At 49.9% G+C, this 21,540-nt stretch overlaps 1 protein-coding gene across 1 annotated transcript in view; it reads right to left on the reverse strand.

Moving 5' to 3' along the window:
* Positions 1 to 1,216: 1,216 nt before the first annotated feature.
* Positions 1,217 to 21,540, reverse strand: part of HEPH (hephaestin) — a 61,604-nt gene continuing 41,280 nt past the window's right edge. Inside the window, exons 17-21 of the mRNA XM_060249100.1 lie at positions 21,039 to 21,267; positions 12,369 to 12,508; positions 5,691 to 5,853; positions 2,720 to 2,752; positions 1,217 to 1,468 (exon numbers count right to left, since the gene is read on the reverse strand). Coding sequence (XP_060105083.1) covers positions 1,221 to 1,468; positions 2,720 to 2,752; positions 5,691 to 5,853; positions 12,369 to 12,508; positions 21,039 to 21,267 — 813 coding nt within the window. The 3' untranslated portion in view covers positions 1,217 to 1,220. The remainder of the gene's footprint in view (positions 1,469 to 2,719; positions 2,753 to 5,690; positions 5,854 to 12,368; positions 12,509 to 21,038; positions 21,268 to 21,540) is intronic.

The following is a 21,540-nucleotide window of genomic DNA, read 5'->3' on the forward strand; positions in this document are numbered from 1 at the left end:
GGAGTAAAGCTCATTGAGAAAAAATGCAACGGGCTTTAGAAGGAGAGTCTGGGCAAGAGCCTTTGCTGTCTTTCCACCCACCCAAGTGAGGGCATTAACCTCCCCCCACCTCAAGGGGAGCTGATCTCTGCCATCTAGAGAGCAGTTGTAAATCTGAGTGATCTCCAGTGGTTCCCTAGGAGGAAGTTGCATTTTACCTGTCTGAGGCTCCACCCTTCCACAGACCCCACCCCTTAAATATCCATGAATTTCCTAACCTGGAGTTGGCAACCCTATCTCCTTCCTTTTATCTGCCCCTCTGACTTCGGCTGTCTTTCTCCACAGTGAGGGGGGAGAAACCAAAGCAGCTTGCATCATACTCCTCAGGGCCAGCGCATGGGAGTCGGTGGGGTACACTATAATAATTATATATATATATATATATATATATATATGTATGTTTGTTGAAAATTGCATAGTCTTCTCATTGTTTTTGTCTAGCTTGGAGACCGTGGTGTCTTGTGTTTTGCTAGCAATAAATGTGGTGTCAACTTGCCAACAGCAGACTGCGAAATCCCTGAAGATTTGGGGCCAGACCTCAGGAGGGATGTAATGCGATGCAGCCATGATTCCAAAACAGCTGTTTTCTCCAGAGTCTGAAGATCTGCTGTAATTCCAAGAGAACTCCAGGCCACACCAAGACGTTGGTGAGCTCACCAGTTGTTTCTCCTGGACAGAGAGCAAGAGAGCTCGCTTGCAACGGGCCCAGTCACTGAACTTCATGGCTCTGGTGACTGTCGACCCACCAGGATGAAACAGAGACCCTCGTGTGTGGTAGGGCCAGTCACACCATGGCCATATCTCATTCTAGCCTCACAACAACTCTGTGAAGTAGGTCTAAATCCTGTGCTACTGAGGCAGTATGGAAGACCCAGGCGCTCTGAATCAGATGGTGACTGAGTTGGACGTCAGGTGAACAGCTGACTCCCAGAAGGCCTGTGGGTGTGCCTGCTGCAGCTGCCTGCACTGGCCGTGGGGCAAGGAGCCCAGTTCTAGCTCCAGGTCGCTGGCAATGGAAAGTCTTCAAAGATAAGAGAGGAGCTTGCTGGGCATTGTTCTTCTTGTGCTTTCCTCAGAGGATAATGTATTCCGTGGTTCTGACATTTTGTTCTCCTCCCTACCCTCCCCACCTCAAAAAGAACTCCACAAAGTTTCCATATATGCGGCTTGAAAGCCCCCCTCTAAACACTGTGTTTTTTGGTCGACATGAGCTTGAACCCTTCGTCCAGGATGGAGCGCCTGTTGCGCCTCAGCCGCCTCTGCCTCTGGAGGTAAACGACCACTCCCAGGAGGGCGCTGGCCATGAGGAAGAGCACAATCCCTGCGATGGTGAGGAGGAGGAGGGTGGCCTCCACTTGTCCCGGGGCCACTTTGGCGCCAAACAAAAGGATCTGGCCGGAGTCCTCCTCTTCCGAGTCAAGAGGAACTTCTGAGAATAAAAATGGGTGGGGAAGAGAGTCCCAGTTTAGGAAGCAGCATGACTGATGGGGAGCAAAAGCCCTCCCGCCCCCTCCCCGCTGTTGTCATCACTCTGAGAGGGACCATCCAGAGGAAGCCTGCTGCACTCCAGTCCTCCCTGGCAGGAGCTGACCGCTTTGTTGCTACATCTGGCTGAAAAACTGCCCACCGATTTGAGATCTAACCTATTAGGAGGAGGCCAGGATAGAGCTCTCCTTAGCAAAGCCCCCGATTCCCCATTCAGAAAGTGCTTGACAGACAAGAACAACATTTCAAGCCTCTCCGCCCCCCCATAAAAACAGACATTTAGTGGTGGAGGGGGGGATAGAGAGAGACTTAATAATAGCTTTACTGCTTTCAAAATATGAAATGTAGAATTTGCTTAAAACTGTGCTCCTTGATATATTTCTGAAATTTAAAAATATAAAAGCCTTAATTTTATTCAGCAATAATTGCTAATCTACCAATAATAAGACATGGAACTCCAACCTAAATCACCCTTTAAGAGCTCCTAAATCTCTCAGATTTCTCCAGATGTGAAATTAGGAAAACAGAAAGAAGAAATGAGTAATGTGGTAGCAAACCAAAAAAACTCTTATTATCTGAGTTCAGAAAATGTCTGAGTTCAAAAAATGTCACAGCGTGTCTTTTTGAAGAGGCAAAGCCTATATAAGTTAAACGTCCTTATGATTGGGTAAGGTGGGGCAATAAGGCTGGATTAGATATAGATTAGATATAGACTGCAGTCCTGTGCGCATTTCAGTGGGAGGGAGCCCCACTGAGCACAGTGGGACTTGTTTCTGCGTTACAGCGCCTTTCTAAACAATTATGCCCTTCTAAATCTATTGAAGTCAATGGGCTTAGAATAATGTAACTCTGTTTAGGATTGCGCTGTCAGTGTGCAAAGGACCTGTCTGCAACTGCGAGTAACTGTAGATAAAATATGGTGTTCTAAACCCATGTTTGCTTTTTATTTCTCATTGAAGCTCATTAAATTATATACCTCTAAAAAACTAGCAGACGAATGTTTATTTCTCTACCTGGTGTCTGCAGGATTTCCCCCCAGAAAGATCTCAGCTTCCAGTTCTGAACAGCACCCTAACCACTATACACCACTGGAGTACAGCACACTAACCCTTCCCACAGCTCAGAATCTTCAACGTTCTTTGCCATCTGGGACACTTGAGACGCATAAGGATTTGTGAGGAAATGGAAGTCTTACCTGCATCGGAATCAGCATCCAAGAGCACTGGACCTGCCAGGAACGAGCAACATCTTAGTGGGCAGCATAAAAAGAGGACATTTGACAGATACCCCTTGGTCCCTCTTCAAAGAGATGGGGATGTGCTCTGGGCCCCTGCGGTGCCTGTATGAGGGCAGACATTCCTCCAGGAAGTGGTGGTGCGTGGCCCTGGCCCTGACTCCAGCTCCACCACTCCTCCCCAGGAGCTCAAGGGCAGACCCTCCTGCCAGTGGATGGCTCCCTGCCTCTTTGCTCTGGGCCAAGCCTTCCTTAGGGCAGACTGCCTTGCCACTCTGGCCTGGAGCTCTTCTCAGCCCCAAGGGCTTGTCAGCCTTTCCACTCTGCTCGTTCTTGGGGGATGGGGCTTTTGCAGTCCCTGGCACAGGGCTGATGTCAGCATACCCTGGGGTGGGGCAGCTGCCAGAACCCAGGGGTCCTGCCCACATACTCCTCCTGCTATCGGTCCATGTTTCAGGGCTGGGGCTCTTTAGCTTAGAGAAACGTCAACTGCGGAGTGACATGATAGAGGTTTACAAGATAATGCATGGGAAGGAGAAAGTAGAGAAAGAGGTACTTTTCTCCCTTTCTCACAATACAAGAACTCGTGGACATTCGTTGAAATTGCTGAGCAGTCGGGTTAAAACGGATAAAAGGAAGTACTTCTTCACCCAAAGGGTGATTAAACCATGGAATTCACTGCCACAGGAGGTGGTGGCGGCTACAAGCATAGCCAGCTTCAAGAAGGGGTTAGATAAAAATATGGAGCAGAGGTCCATCAGCGGCTATTAGCCACAGTGTGTATGTATATATATAATATATTTGGCCACTGTGACACAGAGTGTTGGACTGGATGGGCCACTGGCCTGATCCCACACGGCTTCTCTTATGTTCTCAGAGCCAAGGACAGAGCAAATGCTGTGCCGCCACCCCCTGCCCCTTTCTTCTTCCTGGTCTGTGCACACAGACCCAGGCAGGAGAGAGCAGCCACCTTGCAGCTGTGTGTGTTGTGTCCTCAGACCAAGGACAGAGCAAACACTGCAGTGCCGCCCCCACCCCTTTTTCCTTCCCGGGGTTCCATCCACAGTGGATGGGAAAGGGTGCCTCCTGGCTTTTTAAAAAGCCCCCAACTTTTAAAATCCTGGCTATGTCCCTGCTGGTGGGGGAACTGATCCTTTGATTTGGGGGAATCCGAAGCCTGGGGGGGGGGGGGAGCAACTGCTGCTGCAGAATGGGCCACAGGCACTCACAGTCCCAGGAAGACTCTTGGATGGAAATTAAAGACATGTGGCAAAGACACTGTTGCTGGGAAAAACCAGCTTGTCCTCTCAAAGTAGGAAAAAAATTAATTGATTATTAGATTATATTTTAATGGCTCTCCAATAAGAACTAGTTTCTTTGCTTTGATAAGAAAACAAAAAAAAATCAAGGGCTAAATTGGCTGCACGAAGATCAAAAGCATTTGCAAGTGACTAAACTGGAATATGGACTGACCACACAATCTAGCTGTCATTCTTACAAGTCACTTTGAATGAGAATAAGGCAAGGATCTTTGCTGTGGACCCCACAGCTGCAGCCACAATTTTAAAAGTCGGGGGGGGGGGGCTTTTTAAAAAGTCTGGGGGCCCCTTTCCCATCCCCTGGAGGGCTTCCCGCTTCTCAGAAGCTTTCTGAGTTAGGGGTAAAAGCTGGAGGCTCTGAATGTGGCCTAGTCGAGGCAGCCGACCCTCAAACTTTGGAGTCCAGAAGGGGCTGCACCTGGCTTCCTTCCACCTCCCTCTCCCCAACTCTGGCACTTCACACTGAAGCTCACAGTCAGCAGCTCCATCCATCCCCCCTCTGCAGCCCATTCTGTGTGGCCACCTCTGCCTTCTGTTCCTCTCCCTCCCTCCTCTCCGCCTGCTGCTTTTGCTGCTGCAGTGCACTACTCCCTGCTCAGGTCTCCCGTCTCTGGCTGCCTCTGCTGCTGCTTCACCAGCTCAGCCACAACAAAAAAAAAAAAGAGCAGAGAAAAAAGAAAAGAAAAGAAAAGAAAAGAAAAGAAAAAAGCAGGCTGTGCTCTGGAGGGTCGCTGGGGAGTCAGGGGGCCAAGCCTAAAACTCAGGAGGCAGGGCCCCATACAAAATGCTTTCTGCAGTCATTATTTTGTCATTTCTAAAAATGACTTTCTTTTTTTCCAGTTTAAAAAATAGTGATGCAATCTGATCAACATGGAGCTAAAATATCAAAGCGCAATCTGTTTTAAAGGAAACTCTGTAGAACTGATCTAGATTGTCATAAGCAGAATTTTTATTATTACTGTATAATAATATTTATTTTATTTTTGTTCGATTTATATCCCGCCCTACCCCACTAAAGCGGGCTCAAGATGCTTTTCTCCCCAGGGGGGATCCAAAGCAACTTGCAACATTGCTCTCCTTTCTTCCACTTTATCCTCACAACAACCTTGTCAGGTAGGTTAGGCAGAATGTGAGACTGGCCCAAGGTCACCAGCAAGCTGGCATAACTGAACCTGGCTCTCCCAGATCCTGGCGTGGCACTCTAACCATGGGCTGTCCCCAGTTAGGACACCTCCACAACACTACAGTTGTTACCCCAATGGCATATCTGAGTTTGCTGCAGCTGACAAGTAGGTTGTACGTGTGTATATACATTTTTAAGCACTTATGCACACATGTCTGGGAAATTAGGCTGGAACTGAATTCCCACACATTTTTAAAGAGATATTTAGTACTTTTTTTTATCTTGCTCATTCACCCAAGTTGCACAGAGTTCTGTCCATTGTTTTCTCATCCTCTCTCTTATCTTCACAACAACCTTGTGAAGTAGACTAGGTTTATGCAATAATTAAATGTTGGCTCAATTACAAGTTTAATGAAGTAGGATTTTTGCTCACAAGGCTCAGCAGCTTAGCGGGAACATTGTATAGATTGCTAGAGGGTGGCCACCTTACCTGGCCTGGGCAAGACAGTGAAGAGGGTCTCCATGCCGGCGTGGATGTGGTCAGCCACATGGCAGTGCAGCAGCCATGTACCAGGGTTGCCAACCAACATTTCCACCATTTCAAAAGTCCCAGGAAAGAGGTCCACAACATCTGCTCTGTAGCTCTTGCCGCTCTGTCAGAAGGAGAATGAGGAAAGGGAGCGTTAGTTGGGAACAGATCTGTGTAGTGTAGAGAACTAACTACCTGAATCTCATTGAAGGGTGTGTCTAGTCTGTGCCAAAAAAACCCTGAATCAATAACTGATGGATTATGCTAGTTGAGAGAAATTTCTTTTGCATGGCAATGGTTTATTCTACCTCTGCGCATCATCAGGGGGAGGCCAAGGGCGTTTTCGCACTGACCTTAATCGGCAGCGACGCCCCTCTTCACCGCGCAGGATCTGCGCGGATTTTGCACTAATTGCCGCAGAGCACCCGGAAGAGCCGGAAAGTCCCGCGGCTTTTGTGGCGCAAATGGAAACTGGTTTTTGGCGGTTTCCGTTTGCGCCGAAAAGCCGCGGGACTTTCCGGCTATTCCAGGTGCTCCGCGGCAATTAGTGCGAAATCTGCGCAGTGAAGAGGGGCGTCGCTACCGATTAAGGTCAGTGCGAAAATGCCCCAAGAGTTCTGCAAGGCAGGGCAACTCATACCAGCTGAGGAGAATACCTGGCACGGGGGAGATCTGCTGGCACCATGAGGTGAGATTTGCTAAAGCAGATCATGACAGGAGAACAAGAGTGAGCTTGTGGCCGAGTCCCTCCTTGAAAACAATGCCTGTCATATAGTGGGAGACCTCCAAGCAATTAAGTCCCGACCACAGAGTTCCTGGCAATTCTTACAGGCAGCTACCCAGAAGTGACAAAGGGTGGCTCTAGAAATTGCCAGGAACTCTGTGGTCAGAACTTCCTGTAAGTTGATGAGGACTTCTTTTTCTTTTTAATTCTACCTCTGGATGCTGCCCCCCTCATGGATCACTGCCTTGACACGGTGAGGGGGCTTGCGTGGTTCGATGAGGCTGTGGGCTATACTGTGAAGGGCCACCCTGGACAGACAGGCCGCAGTGGAGAACTCAGACAAAACACAAGCCACTGGAGAAGGATATGGCAACCCACTCCACTATCCTTGCCAAGAAAACCGCATGAACAATAACAAAAGGCTAAAAGATACGGTGCTGGAAGATGAGCCCCTCAGGTCAGAAGGTCCCCAAGAAGAGAAGAAGAGCGGAGAGAGGAGGGCAAGTCCAAGTAATCACAGAAAGAGTGAAGCGGCTGGGCCAAAGCCGAAAGGATGCTCAGCTGTGGATGTGTCTGATGGTGAAAGAATAGTCCGATGCTTAGCGTTGCCAAGTCCAATTCAAGAAATATCTGGGGACTTTGGGGGTGGAGCCAGGAGACATTGGGGGCAGAGCCAGGAGCAAGGGTGTGACAAGCATAATTGAACTCCAAGAGAGTTCTGGCCATCACATTTAAAGGGACAGCACACCTTTTTAAATGTCTTCCTTCCATAGGAAATAATGAAAGATAGGGGCACCTTTTGGGGCTCATAGAATTGGATCCCCTGGTCCAATTGTTTTGGGGGCAGGGTATCCCCTGGTTTGGAGACCCTCCCCCCGCTTCAGGGTTGTCAGAAAGCGGGGGGAGGGGAGGGAAATGTCTGCTGGGTACTCTATTATTCCCTATGGAGATTTATTCCCATAGAAAATCATGGAGAATTGATCCGCGGGTATCTGGGGCTCTGGGGGGGCTGTTTTTGGGGGTAGAGGCACCAAATTTTCAGTATAGCATCTAGTTCCTCTCCCCAAAATACCCCCCAAGTTTCAAAAAGATTGGACCAGGGGTCCAATTCTATGAGCCCCAAAAGAAGGTGCCCCTATCTTTCATTATTTCCTATGGAAGGAAGACATTTAAAAAGGTTGCTGAAAAGGTGTGCTGTCCCTTTAAATGTGATGGCCAGAACTCCCTTTGGAGTTCTATTATGCTTGTCCCCGCCTTGATCTTGGCTGCACCCTTAATGTCTCCTGGCTCCACCCCCAAAGTCTCCTGGCTCCACCCCCAAAGTCCCCAGATATTTCTTGAATTGGACTTGGCAACCCTAATCTCCACATAGGGAATAATGAAGTGCTCAGCAGAAGTTTCCCTCCCCTTTCCCTCCCCCCCCAACCCCGTTTCTGGCGACTCTGAAGGGGGATTGGCCTCTCTACTCACGAGTTGCTGCCAACTTCTTCACAGCAACACAGACACCCCATCCCAAGTCTCCTTTCAATCGGAAACTGAAGCCTCCGGATGTGCAAAGGCACATAGTCCTCTGGGGGCGGGTCTTCCCCCCTCCCCCGCTGGCCAGCTGACTGGGGGCGGGAAGGAGTCTGGGAAAGCGGAAGAACCCCCACTGGGACCTGGGGATCAGCAAGCCTAGAACATCAGCATCTTGGGAATCAGTGAATTAAAATGCATGGGAATGGGCGAATTTAACTCAGAGGATCACTACATCTATTACTGTGGGCAAGAGTAATGGGATACAATCTCAGTCCATATCCAAGGCAAACCATTCAGTATCACAATAATCCAAGTCTATGCCCCAACCAGTTGATGCAGAAGAGGCTGAAGTGGACCAGTTCTATGAAGATCTACAACACCTAGAACTAACACAAAAAAAGATGTCCTCCTCATCATAGGGGACTAGAATGCCAAAGTAGGAAGTCAAAAGGTAACCGGGACAACAGACAAGTTTGGCCTTGGAGAACAAAACGAAGCCGGGCAAAGGCTAAAAGAGTTTTGTCAAGAGAACAAGCTGGTCATAGCGAACACCCTCTTCCAACAACCTTGTCCCAGGGGAAGATCAGGCATTCAGGGGACACCTGGTACCACCCTCCCCAGAGCCCCTGGATCCTGAGGCTTTGGTCAGAGGGCCCTGAAGCCTCAGCTCCAGGTGGTGCTGCCATCTGGCCAGACGCTGGAGCAGCAAGCTCTCTTCCTTGGTGCCAGACCCTGGATCACCATTCACCCCGCTGAGTAAAAGCAGCAGATGCAGTGGGCCCACCAGGAGGCACCTCAACAACCATGCCAGCCTAGCGGCCACCTTCCTGCCACGGAGCCAGATCACTACCTGGGCACATTTTCTTCCTTTGCAGGGTCAGGGTTCCATAAAACCCTGACTGGAGCCCAGAAACAGGTGGGGCTGCTTCCTCCTCAGGATATTTCAGCTCTGAGCTATGTCCAGCCGGCGAGTGTTTGCTCTGCCCATGAATAGGGGATGCAGCTAAATTCAGACTGACTGCAGTGCTGCCCTGAAAACCAGACTGAGCCTCCAGCTATGGCGCAGAGATGCCTCTTTGCCAAGCGTCCAAAGTCCATTTCTGTTGAGTTCAGAACAGGCCTAGACTAGAAGTGGTACTATTCCCTCAGGAAGACTGGTCTCAGAGAGATCTCATTAGGTCTTCTGAGTTCGAGGGTTCACTGCGTTTCAGATTGCATACATTCTGTCCCAAGAAACAAGTGGGCACTAGGAAACACCCCGGTGGGTGCCACCGTGCCTGCAGGTGCCTCACTGAGGATCATTGTTCTAGTTTATGTTTCAGTTGTGCCAGTGAAGATGCTTTGCTAGGGTACTTCTGCGTGTCCTAGAAAGTTGCATCCTGATGTACACAGCAGCCCTGCATCTTAGAATTTGAAATATGAAGTTTATTTTCTAAGGGAAGCCGGAAGACAGCAAGCTAGGCCACTTCTAGGGCAGTAGCTTCATGTCATGCTCCTCCATCAGGCACTGGCCACAGGTTTGGATTGTGCAGGAAGACAGATGAACCTCGAGAAGCTACGACAGGAACATGCAACTAGGCTTCAGAACGCAAACTGAATGCACTGGAAATGCTAGCGAAGCTTACAGAATAGCTCTGGAAAATCCTGTGGCACACAAGACTGTGCTTGCTGTGTGGCTTCAGCCCTAGTTACTGACTCATTTTGGTGCTATGCAGAGCAGACATTTCTTCAGCCAAGGGACAAGCCCATTTGGCCCCTTTAGGTTCCTCTGGATTTTGCATCCTATCCTTTCTGCCAGTTTTGGTTTATCTCAGCTTTGTGGCTGTCAATAATGGTTCTTTCACATGTCATTTGTATGCTGTGAGAGACACACAATGCTGAGGAAAGCATCGGTCTCCAGGGAGAAAAATCTGTATCCAGAAAAAGAAAATAAAGACTCATGGGTTCATTTCTGTCAAGAAAAAGGAAACCCAAACAGGGGTATTTGCGTTGAGCCAGACCACTTTTGATATTTGGTCCATACCTTGTGGCAGAATTTTCTCCTTCCTCCCTGTTACATGATTACATTCTGTGCTAACTCCCAACCAAAGTTCTTAAAACAGCTTATGATAAGTTACTACAATTAATAAAGGCAATAAAAGTACAGGCATCAGTCCAATCTGTATAAATTTTTATGCTCATAAAAGTGCCAAAAGTACAAAAGCCAATCAAACCAGCAGTTCAACAGCATCAACACGGCATCCCACCAGCAAGCCAAGGGGGGAGAGAAACACCAGTCGTATTTCTTAGGGGGTTTTTTAAAAGTTTTTTTTTTAAGCCAAGCTGCCATTTAAAAATTTCCAAGCACAAAAATAACACTTGGTCTTGTGATGTCTAAAATCAGCTCAAAGGAGTAACTTTCCCACAATATCACCAGCCATTGATTGCTGACAGATGACTGTCCAGCCATGCAGAAAGTGGGTTCTTTAAGACCCCAAATTTTATCACCCATGAGAATGCAGAAAAAGTTGCACCACACTTTTAGAACTGCAAGACAATTGAGCAACCACCCTAGTTTTCTGTATATGCTCAGTGTGAATAATCAAAAGGCTCATACAGATGAAACGAAGATCACACATCTCAGTCTCTCCATAAATGTTTTCCAAGGACACATCTTTTCTCAGAGCTAGTTTCAAAGCAAAGCCAAGCAGAGGTTGAATGATTACATTCCTTCTTCCTTCCAAGCACGGTCCCAAGGCCAATTGAGGCTGTACAAATACTTCTTGTGCCCCTTGCCTGATCAGCTCATAACTCTGAGTTCTGCAACTCTATCCCCTGAAGACGCGTTCTCTGAAAGGACTTCACCCATTCCCCCTTCCTGACCCTTAATCCTGAAGCATTCTGTCAGAATGCTCGTGTGATGTGCCCTTCTCTCTCATTCTTCAGATCACTCCTTAACAACTCATCTCTTTGTGAAGCCTTTGGCTAAAGGCCTTTCTTTCTTAACCTGCATCCCTTCCTTCTCTCTATCTGACTTCCCTTCCTGTTCTTCTGCAGCCATTCCCACTGTCAACATGGTGGGTTGCAGCCACCTTGGGGGCAAGAACCCCATTTTTCCTGCTCAGAATCTAAAGTGCTATGTGAACACATAGCACAACATCATGATTTTAACCTACAACATGCATTTCCACCACTCTGCTGTGGCTGTTAACATCCAAACTGATCAGCCCACTCCCCAGAGGGCACTGCATTCAGGAAGTCAGCATCTGTTATCCATCCCCGGACCAAAGGAGGCCAGATTATGCTTGGAGAGCCAGTTTGGTGTAGTGGTTAAGTGTGCGGACTTTTATCTGGGAGAACCGGGTTTGATTCCCCACTCCTCCACTTGCACCTGCTAGCATGGCCTTGGGTCAGCCATAGATCTAATAGAGAGCCAGTTGGGTGTAGTGGTTAAATGTGCAGACTCTTATCTGGGAGAACCGGGTTTGATTCCCCCCTCCTCCACTTGCACCTGCTAGCATGGCCTTGGGTCAGCCATAGCTCTGGCAGAGGTTGTCCTTGAAAGGGCAGCTGCTGTGAGAGCCCTCTCCAGCCCCACCCACCTCACAGGGTGTCTGTTGTGGGGGAGGAAGGTAAAGGAGATTGTGAGCTGCTCTGAGACTCTTCGGAGTGGAGGGTGGGATATAAATCCAATATCTTCATCTACCTCACAGGCTGTCTGTTGTGGGGGAGGAAGGTAAAGGAGATTGTGAGCCGCTCTGAGACTCTTCGGAGTGGAGGGCAGGATATAAATCCAATATCTTCGTCGTCTTCTACACGGGCCAAGACCTTCTGTGTGGCAGCCCCTAATCTATGGAAAGCACTTCCAGAGGCCACGAGAGCCCTGCGGGATCTCTCCCAATTCCTCAGGGCCTGTAAAACCGACCTTTTCCGGCAGGCCTACAGTAACTAATGCGTGAGGAGCTGCCACTAGTATGTCGCTGAATACTACCATCCATCTATAAGGCACCTAATACAGCAATACAGAGAATTGAGAACTATAATGAAGCTGGACCGCCTATGTAAGAAATTTTATAGCACCCTTTTAAAGTTTTTAAATTATAAATTGTTATATATGTTTTGATTTTATAACCATAAGGTATTGTGATTGTGGTATAGTGACTGTGAGCCGCCCAGAGTCCGCATGGAGTGGGCAGCATACAAATTTAAGGCAAATAAATAAATAAAATAAACCTTGTACAAGCTGGTGCTCTGCTCCTGGGAACTGATGGGCTTTCAGACCCCATTGCATTTCAGTTAAAGAAAACACCCATGAGAGCACAGGAGTCTTTGGCTGCAGCTCATCAAAGCTCTTCTGCTTGTTAACTATGCTATAAAGCTCTGCCATCCATGTTTGATCAATCAGTAGAGAGTCTTACTCGGAATAAGAATGTCTCAGCATGAAAGTGAACTGTGTGGACATCGATTTCCTGGCCCATCCCCAGCAGGAACCAGTTCACCCAGTCTCCTTGATACATCGTCAACCCGGGCAAGTTTGCATAGAGTTTACCGTTGATGGCTGCAGAAGGAAGAAAAGAAAAACAGTCTGTTGATGGAACAGTACAGCCGGCATCTCTCGTGAGTATAATGCTCCAGAGTGCAGGAGATGGGCAGAGTTTCCACGTTTGTACGGGCAAAAAGTCTGTGCCAGTAGCAGCTGCAGAGCAGAGAGACTTCAAAAACAGTGATGGAGAAAGCTTGGCTGGTTAAAAGCACAAAGAAGGTGGCCACGTGGCTCGGTGCCCGAGTCCTGGTGAGACTCCAAAGCATCCGGTTTTCAGAGCCCTTGACCAGCTGAGAGTCACCCTAAATTTGGGAAGAGGCAGCAGAGGCAGGTGATTTGACTCCTCCCCCCCCATTTAGACAAGGTGGAGAGGCGCAAAAGTAGTCAATCTTTCTTGCCCCCCTCCCACCCCAGGGGGTGCCCAATTCAGAGCCCCCCTGGAGGCACCTGGGGCAAGTGCTTCCTCTGCCCCCCCCCCCCCCCAGATCCTGCCCCAGACTTCACGGTGCAGGGCTTTTCTGATTCCCCCTCTTGCTACAGACCACTGAGATTCTCAGCTGCTGTTTCTGGGTGGGGACCTCAAGAACAGCATCGGGATGGAGCAAGGCGACAGTCTGCAGCGGGAGGAGGGAATTAACCGGACTGAGCCCACTCTCTTCCGTGAGTGGAAACGCCGTTTCATTGGAAGAACTGTGTCACTGGAAACATGCTAATGTGCTCCCACCTGCATGCTGTAACCAACAGGTGAGCCACCCTCTTGTGCACCAACTGATGCTCCTGGACAGGCTTCAAGGGAGGCCTCACATACAGCACACTGCAACAGTCTGCCTTCAAAGTTTCGCCTTTCTTTGGTGCTCCTCTCCCCCAGGAGTGCCTGTGGGGCTAGAAACATTTAAGTGGCCCATTTGAAAAGCACTTCTGATTACAGCTGATTGCAAGCACAATGAGCCATGATAGCTGAAATATTTGCAGTCTCCCACACATCAGGAGCTGAAACAGGAAGGATGTTGGGGTGGCACGGAGATGCAGCCAGTTATGTCTCTTGGCTTCTGTCGCATTTGGGGGGTGGGTGAGTGTCCTGTTGAGTCAAAAAGAGACTTTGCTGCAGAGCAGATCAGATTTGGCTTGTTTGTCTTTCTCTGCTGCTTGGTTCAGTTGCATGAGTCACCTCCGGCCCTTCACTTTGTACATCTGCTTGCGCCTGCTGCCAGCCCACTCCAGGATCTGTGCTCTTGATCTGGGGAGGGCTGGTTGTGCCTTCCAGCAGGGATCTGAGCTCAACATCTGCTGGTTTCAGTGCAGTGGATTTATTCAGAAAGCCCAGCTGCAGCTGAGGCCAACGAGCATTCTCTGAATTTCTCACAGATTACTCTCAGGAATGAATCATGTGTCAATTGGCACCCAGCAGGATTTCATTTCCAACACAGCAACAATGAGAGCCAAGCTTTGTTGGCAAAGAGCCCCAGGAAGACCAGAGGGGGCAGCATGCCCACTGGGGAAGCAAGGGGCGAATTGCCAGGAAACAGCATCTTTGGAGGCAGACGCGGACCCTCACGTGCCAGGCCTGTTCTTTTGGGGGACGGGCATCCTGAGAGAGGCCAGGGAGGGGAGGGGGGAGGTCTGTCCTGACTCTGTCGGGGTGTGGAGTCAGCCTAGGGGCAAGTGCTGGTTCACACACCAACATGAGGCTGCCTTCTACTGGATTGGACCCTTGGGGTCTGTCAAGGCCAGAGTGGCAGTGGCTCTCCAAGGCCTCAGGCAGACAAAGGGCTTTGACATCACCTCCTATCTGGTCCTTCTAAGTGGAGATGCCGGGGACTGAGCCTGGGACTTTCTGCATGCCAAGCAGAGGCTCTTCCTGTTGTATACTGAGTTCAGCTGTGGGTAGATGCAACTCTATTTTATTTTGAATCAGGGACAGAGAAGACACACAGACAAGCAGGGAATATATACAGTGGGAAAACACCAAAACATGCCCAATCGTTGGCAGGACACCGCCCTATTGGTCCCTCCGGGATCTTATTATTTGCATAATATGATTACATGCCCAGGGCCCCGATTGGCTGGTTCGCCGGGAACGGCCAATCGTAGTGTAGGCCTTAGGATTCTGGAGGGCAGAATCATGCTTTGTTACAGAACTAGATGCCAATACATAACACTTCCCCTGAGCCACAGCTCTCCCCTTTGCTGCAGATGGTTGTTGGAGTACCCAGGAGGTACATGAATGGAAGCTGGCACTGATGCCACCAGGAACAGCAAACACCTGGTGAGTCCCTCTTCCCTTGCATCCCATCCAGGTCCTCGACCTGGATACAGCCAGTCTGGCCACCTGGATCTACACCACATTCACATTGAGACCAGACTACTGTGACACACTCTACACAGGCCTCCCTCCCTTCAGAGTCAGTTTAGAGACTTCTGCTGGTGCAGAAGGCCACGCTCGGCTATCATCAGTATCCAGACAGGGCAAGCACTTCAGTCCCATTTTCCAGTTACTCCATTGGTCACTCTATCAGTTATTGAGCTCAGTTGAAGGTATTGGCTATCATATACATGACCTTTGACCATGGCCTGAGTCCCTCATATCTCCCCCATGCTCTACCACAACAGCTTCCGTCCTCTGAGCAAGGCTTTCTGCAGATGCCATCCTACCAGTGGAGGCCCCCAGGTTGGGGAAGGGCCTGCCTGAGACCATCAGGAAGGCTTCTTCTCTTGGCTTTCTGCAAACTGCAAAACTGAATGTCTTGCTTTAGCTCCGCTCAGCTTTCGGCTTAGTTTGAGGTTTCTGCAATCCACAATCTATTGCTCTGCCTTGGGATGTCCAGTTCCTGTTGACTGAATTCATATAATCTGCCTTGAGACCCAGTGAGGAATGCAGCCGATAAATAATGCAAATAAGGAAGTAAGTAAACTTGACTTGTGTCCTGACATGACAGCCCCACCCCCACATCCCTGGCTGCTCTTGGCAGGGGTGGAAATTTGGAGTCGGGTCGCCTTGCACTAGTCTCTAAAAGCTCAACAAAGCGATGCCATTCTGGGCACGAGACTCTTCTTTCTTGTCCTGCCTGAAGACTCAAACCCATACAAGGCTTTTTGCAAAATGCCAGCATTCCTCTTGGGATGGAGAGTAGCTCTAAAGTCTGCAATATCCTCAAAAACCCTTCCCCCACCATACCAAATGTTTCCATTTTTGTTTTCATTCATAAGGTGTTATATATAAGGTTTTAGTATGGGATTCCTGCCTGGCTCATTGGAGCCATGGGAGCAGAACTTGGGGACTTGAGAACAATGAGTAGGAGGATCCAAATACCTGCTGCCCTACACCAATCACAGGCCCCCTGCCTGTTTGAATGACCCAATAACATGCTTGCGCAGGAACCAGTAGGTGTATAGGTTTGGCCCATAGGCCCGTTTCTCAGTCTTGTTCAGGCAGCCCTGGACCATGCTGCGTATAATAAAGAGCTTGTTATCACTACCACCTCATCTTGTCAAGGCCTAAGAACCCTCTGTATTATAGTGGCGATGAAGGTGGGATCCTGGTAGGCGGCCCAGCAACCGGTACCGCACCATGCCTTGCAGCAGCTGCTCCAGCTCTGTGCATTGCACCACCGTTGCTGAAGGCCGCCAAGTGAGGACCAAGCATCCAGCTCCTCCAGTGCCTCCGCACCAACAAGGGCTCCTTAGAGGCCCAACCCTGACCAGGCCGCTATGCCCGGGCTGCATGGACACCTTCCGGAGTTCAATCCCGCTCACCCGGAGCGGTGGGAGAGATGGGAGAAGAGGCTAAACTTCTATCTCCTCTACCACGACATCACGAACGAGCTAAAGAAGAAACAGCTTTTACTCAGCCTCTGCGGAAAAGACACTCTGGAGTTAGCAGAGAACCTGATGTTGCCCGTGTCGCTGACCGACAATGCTGCCACCTACCAGGTCATCACAGAGAAGCTCACAGAGCACTTCTCACCCTGGCCAACGCGGTTGGCTAGGTGCCTGAAATTCCACAAGCGGGTACAAAAGGGCAGCGAGCTGGTCACCACATTCCTGGCGGAGCTGTGCCACCTCACCCGGGAGTGCGGCTTCACTGGCCTTGACGAAGGTATACTGGACCGTTTCATGGCTGGCCTCCAAGCCATGAGAAGCTTGGGGTCCAATTGTAGTGTCTGGCCTCCAGGCCATGAGAAGCTACAGGCGAAGCTGATGAGACACAAGACCCTCACACTGGCAGATGCCCTGAGTGAGGCAGCTGCCTATGAAAAATCGCACAAAGAGCGGAGTACAGCAGGAGCGCACCAGGTCGCCAGCGGGTCCAACACAGAAGACTCTGGTGAGGAAGATGTGCTAAAGACGCACCAGGCCCTGAAGCGCCAACCGCCATGTGCAACCGAGCCTGCCCCGACGGGAGGATGTGCCAGCTGTGGGGAAGTCCACGAGCTCGTTCCTGCAAGTTCCGGAACACAGCATGCCACATATGTGGAAAAACTGGACGTCTAGCATGTGTTTGTTGGGCAAAGTAGATGAGCCAAGGGGCCACCTCAAAACAGAAAGATGACTGCTGCCGCGAGGTCGCACTCATGGAAGATATCCAGGCGCTCACCATGGTGGGGGATCAGGTATGCCAGCCTCCCATGCCCTCCCCTGACAAGTACAAGGTGACTGTACTAACAGAGGGCAGGCCCTGCAGGATGGAGGTAGACTCTGGGGCGGGCCAGACTGTTATATCGTCTTGAATATTCAGGGAATTATGCTCGGGGAGGGAATCCCAGCTGTCCCCATCCCTGTTCATAGCCCGTGACTTCCAGAAGAGGGAGGTTGCCGTCCTGAGGGTGGGAAAGGTCCATGTAAAATACAGGCAGTTTTCGGGCTGGCTTTCCCTAATAGTAGTGGAGGGAGACCTGTGCCATTTACTGGGGCGGTCCTGGTTTGAGGCCCTGGGAATTCAGGTAACGGGTATCCACCACACCCCTTCCCAGAAAGATTTTCAGAGGGTGTGTGAGGAATTCCCCGCCATTTTCGATGACATCTTGGGAATGTACATCGGAAACCCCATGACACTACAATTGGATCCCAATGCGCAGTGCATTAGGCTAAAGGCCCAGCGCGTCCCCCTAGCACTAAGACCCAAGATTGAGAAGTTAGACCGCCTCATGGCCCAAGGAGTACTGGAGCCGGTGGCAAACACCAAATGGGAAACCCCAATAGTCACCCCAATTAAGCCTAACGGCTGTGTGCGCATTTGTGCTGATTACAAATGCACAATTAACAAGACACTACAAGGCCATGCTTATCCGGTGCTCGTGGTCGGTCACGTGCTGGCCTCCCTAGCGGGGGCTAAGATTTTTAGAAAGCTCAATTTGGCTCAGGCATATCAGCAACTTCCGGTGGATGCCGCCACCACAGAGACCTAAACCATTGTTATGCACAGGGGGGCTTTTCGGGTCAAACGGCTGCAATTTGGCATTAGCGTGGCCCCAGGGATCTTCCAGAACTTAATGGACTCTCTCCTTAAAGGGATTCCCAGGGTCCAGTTGTTTTTCGACGATGTGCTGATCGCCGCAGCCACAGAGGAGGAATTCACATCCTGTCTCTGGGCCGTATTGCAGCGTTTCAATGGGGCGGGGATGAAGGTTAAAAGGGAGAAGTGTGAGTTGGGAAGCTCCACCATTGATTTCCTGGGGTACACGGTGGATGCGAAGGGAATTCACAGGACAAAATCAGGGCGATATGTGATGCGCCAGCCCCAAAGAACAAAGGGGAACTACAGTCATTTCACCATGCCTTCCTTCCCCACAAGGTGGTGGTAGCGGAGCCTCTGCATTGCCTCCTGGACAAAAGGGCTCCGTGGGTTTGGGATCGCCAGCAAGCTGCTGCTTTTCAGGCACTGAAAGACATTTTAACTTCAAATAGCTTGCTGGCACACTTTGACAATCGGCTGCCCGTCATCTTGGCCGGTGGCGTGTCACCATACGGTGTAGGGGAGGTCTTGGCACACGTGCTTCCGGACGGCTGCTCCAAGAAGAACAAGTCCCTCTCGTGGGTTCTGGACTGGGTGTCGAGGGGGTGGCCTACCGGCTGGGAGGGGTCAGAATTTTCTGCGTTTATGTCCCGCTGGGACAAACTGTCTGTGTACAAGGGGTGTCTGTTATGGGGTAACAGGGTGATGGTGCCCCCGGTGCTGAGGCAGTGCTGAGGTCCTCAATGCGCTACATGAGACCCATGCCGGAATAGTGCGCATGAAGGCACTGGCCCGCAGTTATGTATGGTGGCCGGGGATAGAAGATGCCATTGAGTCCTGGGTAGCCTGATGCCAGCCATGTCAGGAGACCTGTCCAGCCTCCCTGAGAGCCCCAGCCCAACAGTGGGAACACACACGCAACCCTTGATCCCGCCTGCACCTTGATTTTGCAGGGCCTTTTCAGGGGCAGATATTCTTCTTAATCATAGACTCCCACTCCAAGTGGTTAGAAGTAATTCTGGTAGCATCCACCTCTACCAGGGCCAAGCTAGGGGCATTCCGAAGGGTTTTCGCCACATACAGCTTGCCTGATACCCTTGTCTCAGACAACGGGACAGCATTCACTTTGGCCGAATTCCAGGACTTCTGCGGCCGAAATTTAATGAAGCATATAAGGTCAGCCCCCTTCCATCCAGCCACAAATGGCCAAGCAGAACGGATGGTGAGGGCAACGAAGGAATCACTCTGCTGCATCATCCAGGGCGATTGGGAAGCCTGCCTAGCTGAATGCCTACTAGCCCAGCATTACACCCCTAGTACGGTCACCAGTTGGAGTCTGGCCAATCTTTTCATGGGTAGGAGGTTAAACACACTACCGACCGCATGCAACCAGACCGGGCCCCAAACCTACAGGAGGTAACAGGTGGTCCGGGTTCGACACTGGGGACTTGGTGTTTGCTAAAAACTTGGGGGGGGGGCAGCTGTATACCAGCCTGAGTCCCCAGGGTATTAGGGGTGGTCATGTATGAGGTCACCTCAGAGGGGGTGTCACCAGTTGCGGTCATGTGATGCACCGGAGGTCAGGGAGGTGAGCCCAGTCAACCCACCGGCCGCTATCCCAGGACCGGAGACAACAGAAGCAGAAGCCCCCGCAGCCGTGGTTCAGCCACCACCTGAGACTCCAGAGGAACTGTAACATCTGGCCGCAACTGAGACTCTGGGAGAACCCAAACTGCCGGCTGAGGCACCAACGCCACCGGCCCCCCAGCTCGCAACACCCAAAGCCGCAACCACGCCACTGGCAGCTCCAGCACTCAGATGGTCAACACACGAGCACCGCAAGCCTGTGAACCTACAGGATTATGTGCGATAGGCTTGTGAATTTAGGGGGAGGGATGTTATGTATATGGTTTTAGTATGGGATTCCTGCCTGGCTCATTGGAGCCATAACAGCAGAGCCTGGGGACTTGGGAATAATGGGCAGGAGGCTCCAAATACCTGCTGCCCTACACCTATCACAGGACCCTGCCTGTTTGAATGACCCAATAACATGACGTTTCTCAGTCTTGTTCGGGCAGCCCTGGACCATGCTGCCTGTAATAAAGAGCTTGTTATCACTACCACCTCGCCTTGGCAATGCCTAAGAACCCACTATATCAGGGGTGGCCAATGGTAGCTCTCCAGATGATTTTTGCCTACAACTCCCAGCAGCCCCAGCCATTGGTCATGCTGGCTGGGACTGATGGGAGTTGTAGGCAAAAAACATCTGGAGAGCTACCGTTGGCCACCCCTGCACTATATTATATAAGGGTAAATCTACACCAGCACCTTTAAATGTGAAAAAAGTCAGACAGTTGGCCTGAAGTACATGGTAAAGAAGGTAGTGAATATTTGTTTTGCTGGTTCACATGTCTGCCATTACAAGATCAGGAAAAAGCCAGTTTCATCCCAAGGCTGTGGAATGCAGAGTGAGCAGATGACAACTGTGCTTCCTTTTTATGGAGCTTCTGGAAGTGATGTCATCTCTTTTCATTAATGGCAGGGATTAGCCAGGGCTGTGCTATACAAAAATTAAAATTAGCCACTGGGGAAAGCTGCCCTTTCTAAATTATGGAAATCCAGATTTGGCATGTCCTTATGGATTCTCTGATCATGTGAAAGGGTCTGATGTCCTGCTGAGCTGAAGTCCATCTCCTGACCCCTGGAAAACCTCCTCTGCATACCCTCCCCAGTGCCTGAGGTTTCAAGAGGAATCGCTCATACACTTTCAAGGCTATTTCACAGCCACGAGAGCTAGAAATGTGACATTCTACACAGGAAAGTTGAGCATATTTAGTAGATGGAGGTAAACAAGGATTATTTTTAGCCATGACTATTTTTTAGTAAGTTTCGGGTTTATGTCCTTAATGTCTTTATACCCCTCCTGGAGCCCTTTCAACAAGAAGCCTAAAGGAAAAATATGAGCATTTTTCTCCCCCATCTGAGAGAACAAACACTGCCCTGTCTGGGAACAATTCTAGGCGATTCTTTGCAAAGAATAATGACAGCAATGCATGGATCTGATGCAAGACACAAAAGCAGGGGACCAAGTACCGTGCATTTTGTTGCTTTCCACAAATTCTTCATCCTGTTGGTGCCCACGGGGCCACTCTCCCTGAGCAGCGTAATTCTTCACATTCTCCTCCAAGTACCAGGACTGATTTTCATCAAAAACCAAGAAGAGGAGGGCAAACTCTTTGCTTACGCCTTTAATTCTCCCATCAGAATCCAACATCCCTTTACGGCAGACCTTCAAGGGCCCAATGAGGCCGCTAAAGAGATCCTGAAGAAAAAGATCAGGGATTGAACGACCAGAGGAGAAACTGTTTCCTGGAAGAGTCATAAAGGTTGTGCAAAGTGGTTGACACCCCAGGTCCATTTTCCTAGGCCACAGCTATGGATTCCCTCAAAAAATCCTGCCGGATTTTGACTGAGAACTCCCATGAGTCAATAGTCCACATTTCATCTATTTTTATACGTCTATATTTTTATCAGAAATTTTAGTTATCTGCTTTGGCTTTATAGATTCACTGTGTATGCATTATGTACATTGCAA

The sequence above is a fragment of the Heteronotia binoei genome, chromosome 11 (genome assembly GCF_032191835.1).
Source record: "Heteronotia binoei isolate CCM8104 ecotype False Entrance Well chromosome 11, APGP_CSIRO_Hbin_v1, whole genome shotgun sequence".
Taxonomy (NCBI): Eukaryota; Metazoa; Chordata; class Lepidosauria; order Squamata; family Gekkonidae; genus Heteronotia; species Heteronotia binoei.